The sequence below is a fragment of the Stegodyphus dumicola genome, chromosome X1 (assembly GCF_044657685.1).
Source record: "Stegodyphus dumicola isolate Sdum_Otavi_A_Nest chromosome X1, ASM4465768v1".
NCBI classification, from domain to species: Eukaryota; Metazoa; Arthropoda; class Arachnida; order Araneae; family Eresidae; genus Stegodyphus; species Stegodyphus dumicola.
Genome location: NC_140780.1, coordinates 65,262,893 through 65,280,994, shown reverse-complemented (window position 1 = coordinate 65,280,994; position 18,102 = coordinate 65,262,893). Strand labels below are relative to the sequence as shown.

General features: G+C 31.8%; 1 protein-coding gene across 1 annotated transcript in view; it reads left to right on the top strand.

Annotated features, from left to right (window-relative positions):
* Positions 1-17,266, top strand: part of LOC118181450 (NK1 transcription factor-related protein 1-like) — a 67,400-nt gene extending 50,134 nt beyond the window's left edge. The window contains exon 2 of the mRNA XM_035350605.2: positions 12,716-17,266. Coding sequence (XP_035206496.2) covers positions 12,716-13,290 — 575 coding nt within the window. The 3' untranslated portion in view covers positions 13,291-17,266. The remainder of the gene's footprint in view (positions 1-12,715) is intronic.
* Positions 17,267-18,102: the final 836 nt, after the last annotated feature.

The window sequence follows — 18,102 nt, the reverse complement described above, 5'->3', positions numbered from 1 at the left end:
AGATTATTTTTATTTTAGTTATTCAAAAGCTGCGTGTTAAAGTTGCTGGGCAACCGTTAAAGTAAAAAGGACATTGAATGGAGTGCTGTGTTACCAAGCAAAAAGCTGAAGCATTCATTCGTGTTGCTCCTTTTTTAAAAACAGTTTCTTTGCGGCATTTACTGCAGTTTATCTTCTTTAGCTGTAACTGAACAGAAAAGACCCGGGAATGCATTTTGTCAACCATGCCTTTCCTTCTCTACGTAGTCTGCTGTTATACCATCTCTCGTTATTTTGTGGATTTTGTAAATAATATTTAGTTTAATCTCTTATTTTTCTATACGCATTTTCTAATTTAAGTTAGCATTTCTAAATTTAGTATTTTGTAATTTAAAATAACATGGTTTTTAAATTACGACATGTAAAATGTAGTACTATTGTTTTCTGGTTCATTAATCATAAAGCCTGTCGGCCGCTCGAGTGGCCATACCACTCCGATCAGGATCCCGTTGTCCAGATTCGAGTTTGGGGAAAAAAACCCACTTCCCTAATGTTCCATTTTCCAGCCACCAAATTACTTGAAAAACATTCAGCTGTTCAGTATTTTAAGTGCCCCATGCCGCACAGACACTTGCAAACATGTGTGCCTTCTCCAGGATTCGTGTCTGAGCCCCACGATACGGCTATACCAAAATCTTCGTTTTTCTGTCCTAAGCGATCCTCTTTTCCATGTTACATATTGTGAAAGAAGATGGACAGACACCTTTCTCACCTCCTTAAATGGGTAATTTGCCTAGGGATTTTGCCATTCATTATGACGACAGCAAGTGGTCAGTCGAGAAACAGTGAGAATAATATAAAAAAAAAAAAGAAGAAACATCATTTTATAAGGTATTTTCTCCCTGCATCCAGTATGCCATCGTGGTGTAACGAAAACATACTCGGAGCGTATTCGAGAGGACTAAGTTCGATTCCCGGCAAGGGCGTTGCTCTTTCTTCACGTCTCCTATCGAAAAATAACCTAATGACTCTACAGTGACTCTCGAACTGAAAAAGGTGGTGGACACAATTCGGACCCGCCAGAATGTGGCGACTGGGTCACCTAATTCCCAGTCGCCCTTTAAAAGGGGGAGTATATAAGGTATTTTCTCCTTCTTCTCAGCACGCCTTCGTAGTGTAATGGTGGCACACTCGGATGCACTTGGACTTAGATGCAATTTAAATAAATAGCCAAGATGAATGTAACTGTCTCCGCCCCACCCAAGTTTTACTTTTCCGCAGATATTGACGGCATTAGGAATCACAGCTTTATTTATATAGCTAGTTAATTAGTTTATTTATTTACCCAATACATGTACCTAAACAACATAATTAAAAATAAATATAATGTTATAGGCTTAAAGTTATTAAGTTTTCTTATTTCGGAACAAACGATCGTTGAAAAATAGCCTTTCATTTTGCCTAGGCATACCTTTTAAAGTAAAGTTGCTTATTTTAAACGTAACTAAACATATTTTCTTTTGAACTTTTCAAAATTGCTTAGTTACGAAACTTCGTGATGATCTGTACATGTTTTATATATTCATAAGTCATCAAAATGCATTGCTTGAAACAAGTGCTATAGCACACCGGCGTGTGGGGAAAAAAAAAAAAAAAGTATTTCTAATTTGTGTCGTTAGTTTTCACAACAATTAAGCAGTTTTCGCCGTCTTCACAATGCATGCTCCTTCAGCTCGGGGATCTGCCTAAAAATAAGCTCCAAAACTCCAAGCAAACTAATTAGTCACGGGAATCTTTTTTTTCTCTCACCCTAAGCCGCTCTTATCTTCCAACCAATCTCTCATTTAAGTGTATTTCCAGTTCAGCATCGTAGGAGAGGGAGATTCCCGATCGCGTCTTAGGTGGCCACAGCTTTCAACCGCTGCCGGCTGTCAACTTGAATGTTTCAGCGATTAGGGTTATAAATCAACTAAGTGTTACGTAATTGCCGTCCTTTTAACTCAAGTAATTGAGACCTGAATGGTGCGGTGGACTTATTAGAGATGAATGAAAAAGATAATGACGTTTTAGTTTTGTGAAAATCGAGCTGCTCTAAAACCTTTACCATCCTATGTTTAAGAATTGGGCTGAAGGAATATTCTTACCAAAGCGATTTTAGGAACTGCAGCAGATAACATAATGCTGTTTTAGCAAAGAATAATAAACTCAATTACTTGGCTACTTTCATATCAATGCGTTTTTATTTATCATTATCTTTTTAAAGCTAATTTTATAAATTTTGAATGAATCTTTGACAAGTTAAACTAAATTAAAATATTTTTTTCCTCCGCAAAAAAGTATCATTTCTTTTTGCAGAAAATTTTGCTATTAAGAAATACGTTGTCACGTTTTCCTTCTTTTCAGCTACCATCTAGTGATGTGCTATCAACTCTCAGTCGTTAAATGGATTTGTTAACTTATTCATTTAGTTAATTATTTATTAAATCATACGTATATTATTTTTATACCATAGGATTATATTATCTTTATGTCGCAGGATTCTTTTTTTTTTTTTTTTTTTTTTTAAATACAGCATTCATTTAATGCTTCTGATTATGTAAAACTGGCTAAAAGTATTGTAAAAATATATGAAAGCCAATTATTTTGCATTTATGCACATTGTAAATACTGTTCCAGAGATAAATGTCATTTTATTAACAGCCAATCAATGTTCAACACCATTTCACTGTCAAAATCTTTTTTTAACCTGAGAGCTATTAACTTTCTGCATTCATAAAAGTGCTTTAAATTGCGTAGATTTGATTCCTTTTTATTTAACTTGTGTAATAAAATGAAATTCTATTTTATGCAATTTTTTTAAAATATTAATCATACGAGACTATATTTTCAAATGCACATTAAATATTCATCAAATCCATGGCGAAATTTTTGATTTTATCTCCTGCGATCACTATTTACGTATGGCTGTAATTTATTAAAAATCCATTCTTAACTAAAATTTTATTCATCAAAGATATTTATTATTATTATTACCGTTAATAAGTCTTAATATAGGAAAACAATATATTACTAAGAAAATAAGGAGACGAATTCGGAAAAAGTTGAGAGTTTCTTAAAGAGAAACGCACAAATATAAATTTTAAAATTAGGCAAAAAGCACCCATAGACTGACATAGATTTTAAGTTAAATTCTGTCGATTTCAAGGGCGATCGGACGTAGGTCCTTTTCTTAAAGAAAATATTTGAGTCGCGGACCAAAGGAGAGAGAAGCGATACCTATTTTGTGTCGAAGCAAAAGTGAAACAAATGCAGCGCCATGTGCCGAACAAACGAGTAATAAGACTGAAAGAAAACTATGATACTAGCATTTTGAAAGCGTTGGGAAGCGCTAAACTAAAATTAACGTGAGTAGTGATAAAATGGGGTTCTACAGCTCGAAACGTGGCAAAAATCCTATTGATCCATGACCAGTTTTTTAAAACTAAATTCAAATGTGAAACTGAACTAAAAGCAGTAGGAAGTCTACAACTCATCTTAACCAGCACCCTAAAAACCCCATCCGGATTCGTGACGTCTTGCATGACGTTGCATGTTGCACCTGTGACATCGCTGACCATGCCCCTGAGTGACAACAAAGGCCCCAGCCCCAGCACCTCTGATGAACTTCTACTTACCGCTACTAACGTCATTAACTAAAAAGGTTAAATTTTTGTAAACGTGAAGGGCTGCAAGACAATACGTTCAGCCACTGAAGAAGTTTATGGATATTTTTCTCAGAATCATAGTCAATAATTATAGCTTATTGACCATCTATGATCAGGTATCGTAGACCTGTTTATTTCTGCTTTTCATAAGCATAGCATTTATATTCTACGATCATAAGAAATTTCAACACTCTTTTAACGTAATGTGAGAAATTTTAGAGCTCTTTTAGTTTTTCCGATATATGTTAAACCATAATTCTATAAATCTGAAGAATTTAACATCAGAAATGGGACATTTAAGAACTAAACAACGACTTTTAATCATAGGTGAGAGAATAACCTGAAAGTTGAGCTTGTGGGAAATATGAACAATTTTATAATTGATAGAACGATGAAAGGAAATTACGATTACATCTTGTCATAATTATTTCTAGTAGCAGAATGACTTTTAGGATAGCAATAAGGAAATTTTTGGAGGCCTGTACCAAATAAATAAATGTGTGGAAAAAGCCGCTGTCAATGGCAACATGTTTCAAGCAAATGAACTTCTGAGAAAGAAAAGATTCTGATGAAAGCAACGCTTGAAAACTTGATAAATTCTAGGAAATAAATGTAGGTCTTTTTGTTATATATGAGCTTACTGCATGTCATTAGCAGGACAAAATGGTAAATGAAAAAGATATCGCGTAACTTCTTTCATATCTCATGTCGAATATCATTCGTTTCGCCAATGTATACAGTTTAGTTGCGCTACTCTGCTGCTGCAAGTATGATCCGAAACCGGCTGCCTAATGTTGAACAGTTGGCGCGAATATGACCTAAGGAGTTAATTTTATATTGTTTGGTCACTCACCTGCCTGCAATGAATGTGAGAAATTATTAAAATTTGCGCATAATTATTATTACATGTTTGCTGCTTTAATTGGGGGGTACGAATTTACGGCCTCATAATAATGCACAGTCATGTTATAATCCCTTCGTGTTAACTGAAATTCATCATTTGTCTTAGAATTTGATTTTGATATTCACCATGGTGCTTAAAATTAATTTATATGTGATATTTTATTGGCACAGTTAAATTCTTCGCAAACCCTTCATCTGATTAACACTCTTTAGGTGAAAGCTCAGAAACGTAGATAATTTGTTCGAGTTATATCCGGCGTTGAAGGGATTGTGGGTGGTTCTCCTCGTGTGTAATATAAAAGCTAATCAGTTAGTCTGTAGAGACATTAGGTTAATTTGAAGCAAGAGTCAGGAAAAATGAGCAATGCCTTCCCCGTAACTCGAACCACGGACCTCTTGAATACGCGCCGAGTGTGCTGACCATTACACCTCGAAGGTATGCTAAGAATGCGGGGGAAATACCTTATATACTCCCCCTTTTAAAGGGCGACTGGGGAATTAGGGGACCCACTCGCCAAATCCTGGTGGTGGAGAATCATCATCCACAACCTTTTTTTTTTTTAATTCGGGCGCCACTGTAGAGACATTAAGTTAATTTGAAGCAAGAGTCATGAAAAAAAAAAGTGCCCTCGCCGGAACTCGAACCACGAACCTCTCGAATACGTGCCGAGTATGCTGACCATTACACCACGAAGGCATGCTAAGAAGGCGGGAGAAATACCTTATAAGTCAGCTTCCTTAGAAGTTTTTTGTGGGGGTATTTCTTCCTTGAAGCATATAGCCTCGCTAGCTTTTACACGATTAAAAGACCCCTACCTAAACCCTCTATCATACTTGATTACATTTGGTTGCTTTTTTATGTTTGTATGCTTTGAGCTAAATATTTGTTGTTTGCGTATACACCATTTTTCTACCAAAGGGTAGTCTGCAATATATTTTATGTAATAGGCTAATAACTTTTACAAATTCATAGTTTGCAATATATTTTGAGCTTTTGGATATTTACAATTGTTTGACGATCATCTGAATTTGAAGTTTTTTCCTCGAGCATCTGAATTTAAGCGCCTGTTACTCCATGGTATAAAAGAAAAGACATTGAAAATGAAAGACAACTTTTAATAATTTTACGTAAAACAACAGAACAACTAAATGTTTTATGCTTAATGTCTCATTTATTCAGGGCGATTTAACAACAGGACCAGCAGAAGAATTAAAAAAGGGCTGCAATAATTAGCTAAGATATTTTGTGATTATATAAGCCACAAATTATGAAAATTATTTATTCCACTGCCAGCATTAATGCTGACGTCCCATCGGAGCTTTCAGCTCTAATTTTTCCTTCTTAGAATTACCAGTGATAACCATCGAATTCGCCTCATCAAAAATGCATTATTAATTAATGTTCAAGACGTCGGAATAGCACACTTATTATCCCTTAAGCGGTTTTAGTGGCATTCTTAAAGTTAAATTTACGTTTGCTACCAACTTAGCTAATCAAGAGTTTGTAAATTGCATCTGTAGTTCACTTCAAATAATCGCTTATTAATGACTGTTGAAATCAACATGGGGATTCAGCTAATGAATATGCGCTTCAATAAATTCGTAATAGTAGGGAACTGCTTTCACTGCAGATGCAGCTTCACTACTTTTGTTGCAAATCTTTATATCATATCACATTTACTGTTAAAACTATAAATTGGATGATGATTTTAAAATTAATGAGACATTCATCCTTAATGGAAAATGTGCTACAGAAACTTGATTTCAATCTACCGGTTGATAATGTTAAAATGTATTCTAACCTCTAATTTATAAGCATTTCCAGTGACTTATTTCTAGCAGCAGATGTATTACTCTTTTATCCTGTCTTAATGACATATATATATATATATATATATATATATATTCCATGAATAAATTCGTGCACCAGACCAAGGCCAACTAGATATCTACAGGCCTGCTCCACCGATTTGTGACGTCACAATCGAAGGCGATCGTTCCCACGGTAGGCGCAGGCGACTGTTTCATTCATGTCGTACGCAGCGTTTTATTTCAAAAACAAAAGTCAAGTGAAATTAATTTTTACAACTAATATTTCGAATTTTAGGATTAATAACGTACTATGTTATATCGTAATGATATTTAAATACTAAATACCGTTCTACCGATTTATCAAACAGAAAATAAAAATAAGATTCGAATGATATTGTAAATTTAGCAGAGCTGATTTAAATAAACTGAAACATACCTGAATTTTTATACGGAAATAAAATGGGCATAAAATTATTTATGAAAACTATACGGTATGTTAATATCAATGAAAATATAACATATGTAATGAACTAAACATGAGATGTTTTCATTTTGTAATAAAAAGAAAAAATATGTTAAGGCTCTCAAATGATTTTATATTGCTTAAATTATGAAAACTGATTTATACTGCTTGAATACTAAACAAACATATATAGTATTTCATAATAAAATTAATATGAACTCATTGATTCTAATATAATAAAATATTGATTTATAATTGTTTTTCGGTGCAATGATATTGAAGCAAAATGAACTCTTTCTTTTCTTTATTCCCATAAAGAATTTTCAAGATTCAATCAGAAATCCTAAGATGCTTTTTTATAATAAATACACATGTGAACATTAAGTGTAATACATAAATCTTATTAATATATTAAAAGTATATCTTAAGTTTTGTCTACATATTGAAAAAAAGATTCATTCTAAAGATGTTTTATAGCAAAAACATTACACAGAATATCCAAAAATATATTTCAAATTCTCTTAAAAAAAGCAAGATCATAACCATGCAATCAATTCGATTGAGCATCATATCATGCTCCAAAAAATTCTTATGAAAAAAAATCTGATTAAAAATACACTCTTAATACATCTGATTAAAAATACACTCTTAATACATCTGATTAAAAATACACAATATTAAGCAATGAAAATCCTGCGAGTCATTACGATATTATAAGATACTGATTAGCAAGTTGAAATTATTATTTCACGTCTGCAAAAAGTTGTCATTTGAATTTTTTAAATATTAATAATGGAACATTATTATTGTAGACTCTGATGTGTTATCCACAAAAATAAACATAATAAACTTAAATAAGTTTCTACAACTCACTGATATTACAATATATCATCTATATCATTCCATATAATAACATGAATATAGTTTATAGATGCTTATTATTCAATTAATTTACACATTCTTCTTTTTTTTTTCTTTTAAAAATATTTAAACTCTTTGTACAATACATACTATTACATTAATTTGTATTACTTAAATTAATTAGACTGATTTATACTGCTTAAATATTAAAAAGATATATGTGATATTTCATAACAAAATTCATAAACATATTAATTTAAATAAAATTTTGATTTACATACATGATTTTATATGGAATCCTATTGAAGCAAAAGCCAATTTTTTTTCTTTCTCATAAGGATGTTTCAACATTCAATCCAATATCTTAAGATACTTTTTAATTATAAACATACAAGTCAACATTTCGGGAAATATATGAGAAAAAAGTTTGATTTTAAAGATGTTTTAAAGCATGAACATTATACGAGAAAGCTTGTAGCATATCCAAAATTACATTAAAAAATTCTCTGAAAACAAAGTGAGATCATAACTATGCAATCTACCCCAATGAGAACCGTATCATGCTATAAAAATTCTTATGAAAGAACATCTGATTAAAAATACACTGTAAATTTATTTAATAATACACAAATAGTAAAAGATGCGTGCAGTATTAAATTAAAACAAGAATTCCGTGGCAAGAAACTGTATGACAAGAAACCTCTTAGCGGTAAAGGTCGACTTACGGATGTGCTGATAGATCAAATTACATCATATTATGGTAATGCCATTAGGAAGTATTCTGACAATTACCATGATATGCAAAAAGCGATATGGGCTATTTGGTACCATAAACGTTCAAATGATAATGAAATAACTCATGACTTTTGCCCCGACGGTGTTGATTCTTGGTGCGCATACAAAAGAGCAGTTGTAAATGGCACAAATGAAAACTTTAAACACAAAAATTCAGTTCCTATAGCAGTTATGGATGCTATAAAACCCGTATTTAAAGATTTGTCCCACCCAGACTTGCTAAAGAGATGCATTGGTGGTCGAACGCAAAATGTGAACGAGTCACTAAATTCATTGATCTGGACGTTTTGTCCGAAAACAACAAACAATAGTAGGAAAATTGTAGAAATTTCTGCAAATTTAGCAGTAGCCAACTTTAATGATGGAAAACAGGCAACGCTGTTCGTCATGAAAGAACTAGAATGTATACCTGGAGCTAACTGTGTAGCATTTGCGGCAGAAACAAATAGAATTCGTATTAAATTCGCACAGAAACGAGCCCAGGGCAATACTTTAGAGGCTCGAATTACCAGAAGGGAAAAAAAAGGAAGCTGATGAGCTTCGTAAGCAAAATGAAGGAGTAGTTTATGCTTCTGGTGCATTTTAAATGTGTTTTGAAAAATATACATTAGAGAAAAGTGATATTGTATCTTTAAATTCGATTTTCTCAAATTGATAATTTTCAAGTTTGCGCGCAGTCTTATTATCAAATCATATATGCTACGCCTATAAAAATTTAAGTGTTTATGCTACTGTTGTTACTCTGCATGCTAAAACCAAAAAATTTACATATATCAATATATATACATATATTTACCTTCAAAAAGTGATAAAAAAATTACATATTTTTAAAATTTAAAAATGTTTTCATAATTTTTCAAATTTAAGATTTGATTTTTTTACATATTTTGATTTTACATTAGAGGTTAATGTATTTCGAATACATTTTTATCAAAAATTGTTTTCTATATGCAATATTTTCAAATTTATGATGCTCGCAACATTTGACAATTTTTATTTACATGTCTCTTGTGTACATTTTTAAATTTTTAATTTACAATGTTCATTTCATTTATTTATTTCATTTCCAAATCTATTTAAGGTATAAAGTAAAAAATGTATAACGTTTTAATTATATAATATGAGTTTTTGTGTTTTCGAGTTTGAGTATTTTTATGGTCGTTTTGACGAGCCCAAAGGTCCTGTGCCCTCTTAAATCCTACAACTGTTTCATTTGCAGCTATATCAGCAATTACTTTGCTTGAACTACTTGTCTTTGGACAGAATTTCCATATAACAGAATTGAGGGATTCAGTGTTCGACCACCAAGCGGCAGCCATTACATTTTTATGTTTAAAATCATTCAATTTTTCAGTTGCTTTGGCATTTTGGTACTTGCACCAAGACACACTTCCTTGTGGGCAAAAATCATAGAATGGCTCATCATCAGTTGAACGCGTATGGTAATAAATCGGCCAGATAGCTTTCCGCATATCCATAACTCAGTCTTTGTTATTTCGTATAGCTTGTCCATAATACATAGTTACTTGATCAATAAATTTATCGGTTAAACGCCCTTTTCCACCCAATGATTTACTATCCTCCAGCTTTTTTCCTCTCATAAAGTGCTTCAATTCTCGTAATCTACTTCCCATTCTTTTTTTATACATGACCTACACATTCTACTTTATTTAATTCAATATTAGGCCCATAAACATTGTTCTTTTTAAGTTTAAGAAATGTTTTAGTATCGCCATCCCCATTATAGTTTATGTACTGAGCACTAAACTTTTCTTCAGAACGAGTAAATATTCGTAACATACCAACAACTTCCATTTTCCCAGCTGATCCAAAATGATTTTTCGCCCAGTCAATATCATGGCTCCTTTTCCAATTCTCAAATTCTTTAGCATTTCTATTTTTTTACTCCATTCACACACTTTACAGTACGAAGACAATACTTCAAGATCTAGTACTTTTCCAGTTTCAATGCCAATTACACTAGTTATTCCAATTTTCAACGAGTGGCCTTGAGTTTTCCACGATCCGTCACCACTGATGGTAAGCTGTGACTGTCCTGTCATTTTAATTTCTTGCTTTGCAGCTTTTAACATTGATAACTCAGCAACGTCTTTCACACAACGGGCAATATTTTTCAATGATTTATGGTATGCACATTTCTGGACAGGTTAGGGGCAAATCCATTGCACCACAGAAATTCTTCATTCCAGACAGACCTTGGCCAATACATCTCATAGCATAAATAAACCTCCTGTTTACTTCAGGCACATTTGATTTTGCTCCCATCATAGGACAATTTCTGAAAGAATTCAGTTTTTTACAACCCACATATTCAATCATGAACACAGATGATAATCTATGATTTAGAGTTTCAAATATCAATTAAAATTAAAATCAATTAAATCAATTAAAATTTAAAAAAATCGGCAATCAATTAAAATTTTTAAAAAAATAAGGCTTAAGATTAAAAAAAATCAGGCTTTGCATGCAACGCCAAAGTTAGGATGAGTGCAGTGCGACTTCAAAATGTAAACAAACTGTCATGGCGGCTGACTCAGGGCATTTCAATCAAAAACCGTCAAGTGAGGTTCATATTTTCCTTTATAACTCGACAAATAATTATCGGAGAAGTAAAAGTATGGTATAAATTATTCAGAACAAAATGCTCTACCAAATACAATAAAATTCAAAAAATCGATTTTTTGATCATTTTAAAGATGTACTGTCCCCTTGTTGCTCACTCGTATTTACTGCTATTCAACAATATATGCCTGTTTTATTAAACTGGGATGTAAGATATTAGTTTCTAATTTATGTTGCAAAGGCTTAAGGTAGTCCTTCCGTGTTCTACTGTAATGTATAGAATAACACATTTTGTTAGTTACTAGTGTTCGACTCCAGCCAAGCACAGAGTGAACTTTTGAAAATTTCAAGACTCTCAGTTTTTCCAATCTGTCTCTTAAAAAGGGACAGATATGTGTGCAATCAAGAAGGATATGAACTACAGTAGAGCATGTGAACAATATTTTAAATTTTTATGAAGCATTCAGCTATTTAACTAAACTTATCGGTAAATAAAATTTCAAGCGCGTATTTCTTGACAATACAGAAAATCCATATGGCAAGTTCACAAATATATAAATCGTATATTCAAAATTTTTGTTTTTCATGACTGACTTTTGAAACATAGTTTACGAATACTTTTTCAGGAAATTCTTCACTTCTCCCTGCTGCCGTCGTCTCCAAAATGTCAAAATAAAGCTCAATTTTACAGAAATTATTTCATTGTATTCTTATCATAACACAAGTTACTAAAACAAGGTTCTATATGAACTCAGTTATGCTTCTGTTTGGACATTCAAGAAACCAATCAACTTTCATTAATCAAAACCGAAAACGGCCAAGAAAAGGAGTTGAATATTCTTTCTCTTTCTCACACACACAAACGACCCAACAGCGGCCGAGCGGTAAAGTCGCGAAACACTGGTAGTTCGTTCCGTCCTCGTTCGAAATCTCGCGAACGGGCTGGATGCATGGACGTTTTCGTGTTTTTTCCCATGGGTACGTTTACCTTAAAAATCTTCAACAAAGGCAACTCTTTCCTTAGGCAAATGACCCTCGAGTGCTTTGTCATAATCTAATAAACCAAACCTCGCACACACACAAACAGATATGGACTTAAATCCGAAATTATGGCCTATGAGGTAAAAATGTACATAATGGACTAACAATTTGAAGGCTTCATGCTGAAAACATTTGTGTGATACTTTTGCCATCCAATGTATTAAGCCTAATCCAACTAGTGAAGCAAGTAATTATCCAAAATATAAAGGTGAATTACTGGCTATTATGTCACAAATATTAAAATTTCCATCACAGCTTTCAGTTCACTTAAAAATCGTTTAATGCATTTAAAATTCATAACGGCTTGGAAATGTTATGAAACGATTATGTTTACTATGTTAGTTTTAGTTATAATATGTTTACTATTTATAAACAAAATAGGAAATTACAGATTAAAACTGGTCCTTTTTTTATGCAGCATATTTACTTCTAGAATTCAATCAATTGTATTCTATTTCTTTGTTTACCTGTTAGTCGAAAACGCCAAACAAATGAATATTTCATTCAAGCAAATAAATTTAGTAGCTATGTTTAAATAAAATGTTCTGTTTCTGATCTTGATTTTTTGTTTCAGTGAATATAAATGGAGCTGATTCTACAACAGAAGACCTAATAGAAAGTAACTCAGCATGTTCGAGAGAAGAACACCGAAACACGGGAAGCAATATGTCGGATATCACTGCCAGTGGAGACGAAAAAATAGGAAACAAAATTTCTATGGGCAATAACAAGAAAAAAAAATCAGGAGCTGACAGCAGCAAAGCTGGAAAACCACGCCGTGCTCGAACTGCTTTCACATATGAGCAACTGGTAGCTTTAGAGAATAAGTTTAAGACGACGCGATACCTCTCTGTATGTGAACGCCTGAACTTGGCATTATCGTTAAGGCTCACTGAAACTCAAGTTAAGATTTGGTTTCAAAACAGGAGAACTAAGTGGAAAAAGCAAAATCCTGGCATGGACGCTAATAGTCCTACTATACCGCCATCACAAAGCTCTACACTGACCAGCACTTATGGTTCGACATCAGGTTACCCTAGTACAGCTAGTATACTTTATGGAGGTCAGCTACCTTACCTACCTGCTGCGCTGCCATATCAAGTTCTTCAGCCATCACATCCTTATTTCCATCCTTTGGGACATACATGATAATGAATTTATGCGGTGAATTCATCAAATAAATGTTTAAAAAGCATTTTACTTTGTTTTAAATCGTTACTTGTTTAAAAACAATGTTGTAATTCAGAACTTGTAAAACTCTTCAAGGGAAATCTGCAATCGTAAATGAATTTCGAAAATTCAGTGTGGCAGTATAATGGTACTGAAGGCAGCTATCAAGGCTAATCATAACATTACCATATCTGTAACTTTTAAATATTTTTCTCAGCTACGTCATAAGGACATTTTTCCTATACAAATGATAAAAATGTCTCTTTCAAGTTAAAATATTTGGAGGTTTTGTTAGCTACAGCAATTAAAGAAATCTTGTGTTCTTAACTCTTCGGTGATCTTCCCTGAAAGTTTTATTGTTTTAAATGTAGCAACTAATGACATTCCATGTCATCTACTATTATTAATTTCTGTTATTTAATTACTCGACATCGCTGATTTGTTGGTATATCAGACTTTCTTTGCGTCACACACGATTCAGTCTGCTTTTAATATACACTTCAGGAAGAAGTCAGCATTTTAAAAGATTACAGCAGCACGTTTTCTTGGTGTTGAAAAGACTTTCAATAAGCTCTTACAGATTTATTTTTATGCTAAACTAACTCTATTCTTGTTCATCATAGCCGCTCCTTTCAAATGTGAAATTCGTTAATTCTTTAAAAAAATAAACTGCAAATTTATGTCATGTTAGTATCATCACAGATAAGAAATAATATGTATGTATTTCCTTCTAGTTAGTTTAATTAGAAATATATCTCTTAAGTTATAATATTTCTAAAATATTTCATATTAAACCCAAAACTCCTTTCAGTTTAAATTTATAGTAACTGTATTTATTTCGTAGAACAATAATAATAACATAAAACAAAATCTGTAAAAATTTTGATTACTTTATAAGCAGGTATAAAATGGGACATTTCCTTACCGTGATTTTAAATGTTTCTTATTAAGCTAAGCAGTATATAACACCTATTTGAATATATATATATATAGAATAATATAAACTGAATTTAATTTCACAAAGTTGTTTATAATGCACAGGAGTGAAAGGAAAATGAATATCAAGTACTCCTTTGAGAATTGAAATTTAATTTTTCTGTCATTTATTATTATATATTAAACTTTACAGAGCCTTTTTCAGAAATTGTTTAAAAAAAGTTTATTGTTTGTTTCTTACCTAACAAAGTCAAAACGTAAATAAACTGATATTTACTCATTTTAGGATGTGAAGGAACTAATACGGTCGAAACTATAGTTTTCAGTTTTATTTAATTTAAATAAAAGAATATGAGCTATAAAATTATGAGATTGTTAAAAAAGTGTTTAATATGCAATATAGGAGGTTTCATAAGTGTGTTATCAAATTATGCCCTTGCTTAATTTCGTTTAGGGAAGGTTAAATATGTCTTTATCACAATTTTTTTCCTCTTTAGTGCAAATTTATATATACAATTAATCTGTCGGAACTAAACAAATTTTCTCTGTTTGCCGAAAGAGTTTTATAGATTAAAAAAAAAGACTTTGATTTTTTTCGAAACATGGCGTTGAATAACTATAAATTACTAAGCAGTTTTCTTAATTTTCGTATATTCTGCAAGGTTTATTATGCATGTTAACATCTTTTTTAAGTCACTATTTACATGCTGTTTGGCTTTTAAAACATCTGACATCTGGATTTCTTTTCTCTAGAGAATGATATCGTACTGCTAGTAAAGTATTAAGGAGCAGTAAAAGAAGGAATACAGTGCTTGATAATCAAAATATTTTTTATTAGAATTATGTAAATGTGATAGTTTTTAATTATTTAATAGTTAAAATCTTGTTTCTCTTGAAAACAAATACTTTAATAGGAATTATTTTTCAATTACTGAAAGATAAAAGAGAAATATTAACTTCACATTAATAAGGAAACGAATTACTTTCACATTCAAAAGAGTGGCATTTCTGAAAAGTTAAGTTTAAGAAAGAACTCAATAAGATATTTTTAAACAAGTTAGTTTCGATCATAGTTCAATGCGTCCTTAGTCCCTACACCTCGTACCATATATTCTTATAATGTAATGTAACGAACACAGTTAGCTAGGTATCCAGAAATCTGTATGTAAATCCTCATACTGGAAACGTAAATTTATGCGTCTTCACAACCTCGGAAACATAAGTTTATTTTGCTCCATATAATTTATGCCATTCTTTCCAGCATCTCAAGCCCACCAGAGGCCGAGCGGTAAAGTCCCTGAACACTGGTACTTCGGACAGAGGTTCAAATCCCTCGAACTGCCTGGCTCCATGGGAGTTTTCGTGCTTTTTCCCATGTGTAACGTGTATACGAGCCAATTTCCCTTAAAAAGTCCTCTACGAAGAATCCCTTCCTTTAAGCAGATAGCCCTCAAGACTTTGCCGTAATCACATAAACCTAACTTCCAGCATCTCAAGTGTTGAACTTCATATTTCAAAGCTTTATTATCCGACTTAACGTTGGTTACGCAGCGAGGCTCGTTAACCTACCTCTTAAAAATAGCATATAACGATATATTCGGAGGGGGAAGTCAGAATTACATGAAGCCATGGTAGACATTCTTGAATGTAAAACTCATTTTCCAATCTACTATATAAAGAATTTCGCAAATAAAACTATGAATTCGCTATGAATAAATATTATCAAGAAAACATAGTTGAGCATTTAAGTTATGTGCCGCGTTGACCCATAAAGTAATTTAATTAATTTAAAACGGCAAATTGTAGAAATGATATAAGAATCTAGGGACTTTCCGGACATACTGTAGGAACGTGTTAGTAAAATTTAGCTCAGGAAATTAAAACAAAAGTTTAAAAAAGAATACTGTTTGCAAACTTCGCTTCTGAATTCTACTTTAAAAATTAATTGGTGGTGTATTTAATTATGGCAAAGCACACATGGGGAAAACCACGAAAACACCCATGCAGCCAGCCCGTTTGCGATATTCGAACCTCGGACCGAACTACCAGTGTTCAGCGACTTAACCGCTCGTCCGCTGGTTGGCTAAAAATTAATTGGGTAAAAAACACAGCCCTTTAGATAAGATTTTAACTTGTTTTTCTTCATAATCTGAGAATTAAAAACATTTTAACACTATTAAGTTAGGATCAGTATGATTTAAAATCTCACAAGCAACTTTTATGGTGACAATGATATTTTCGATAATTTTGAAAAACACTAAAAGTGTTATTGAAGAATTAATATTATTTGCATAAATGTTATTAAATAAAGAAAACATGAAGCATCTTCATTTCTTTACTGTGCAAATCCTTTCTATTTTTAAATCTAAAATTTAATAGTTACAACCACTATTTTTTTTGATGGCAGTTTATTTATTTGGCAAAATGATCATAATAGTTAAATTCTTATAGTTTCCCTTTATTTATTTAGTGGTAATCTCTTTTTACGTTTATTTGTATTCGAATGGTTAAATATTTTGAAACCCATATTCACAATTTCTTGTAGTATTTTAGATAATACCCATAACGTGAAAATCTTTTCCTAGTAAACACCTGTGTATTTATTATTATGTTGCGTACTTACCAATTTAATTGTTGGTGCCTTTTATAAATATATATATATACTATGTGTGTGTACATGTATCCGGAGATTTTAAAATTAAATTATATTTACTTACTTATTTCAGTTTGAAGAATTTAAGTAAAATTTTCAAGGTAGTATTTGTTGTTTAAAGTTTTGTATAAGAGAAAATCCTACATGTGAAAACTTTGTATGAAAGTTCGAGGAAATATGCATAATAATATAAGCCTTGATAAGACATAAACTGATACATCTGTCTGAATTACATGCAATATCCTATTCTTTGTATATATGTAGATATTCTTATGAAAGGCCGGATATTATATTGGTCGCAATTGTACAGCTCCTACAATCGTTTAATTTGAAAGAATTCTTTTTAAAATAAAATAAATTTTTCATCTCTACAAGAGTTGTGTTTGAGTCTCTATCTTAGTTTTCTATTAATAAGATCAATTACAAATAGCTGTTAGTTACTTTTTCAAAAAATTGCGCACAAAACCCATTTAAAGAAATAACTACTTAAAAACGAAACTGAAAAATTATATTTAATGTACAATGCCCAGTAATTTTCAGAATGTTGCATATGCAAAAATTTTTGTGAAAGGTTAGAACAAAAGAAAACAAAAAAATGTATAATGTGTTCAGAATGGCTTCTAAAGAGATGAATACTTTGGTCAGTTCTTAGAAAGTGTTCTGAAGTTCTTGTGGCTTTAAAACTGCAAATACAATAATAAATCCACTGAAGCTATTTTAAGGTATAAATGATGCTTAGTAAACGTGAGATTTACACGTTCATAAAATTCTAAAATGATTAATTATAATATTTTCTTTCAATTTCATTCATTATGAACCAATGAAATAAATAAGCTTCGTTATTTAAATATAGCAGAAGTTAAAAAAATGCTTCGTTACTTTTCAATTCTACGATATATTTTACCAGAACATTTACTATCTGTTTCTCGTACCAATTAAAGCTGGTATAAGTAATGATTCATGTGTTGAAAGGTAAAGGTGAAGAATAAAGATAGCAAAATCAGCATACCTTTTGTGAACTCAAGTAGCAGCAGTTGAGTCTCCGAAACTATTGTTAACGATGATATGAGGGATTTATCCATAAATAATACGATGCAGATTTAAACACTAATAACATATTTATTCCACTGCAACTAAAATAATATAAGCGATAGATACATCAGTGTTAATACAAGCACATATAGAAGCTTAATAACAACTAA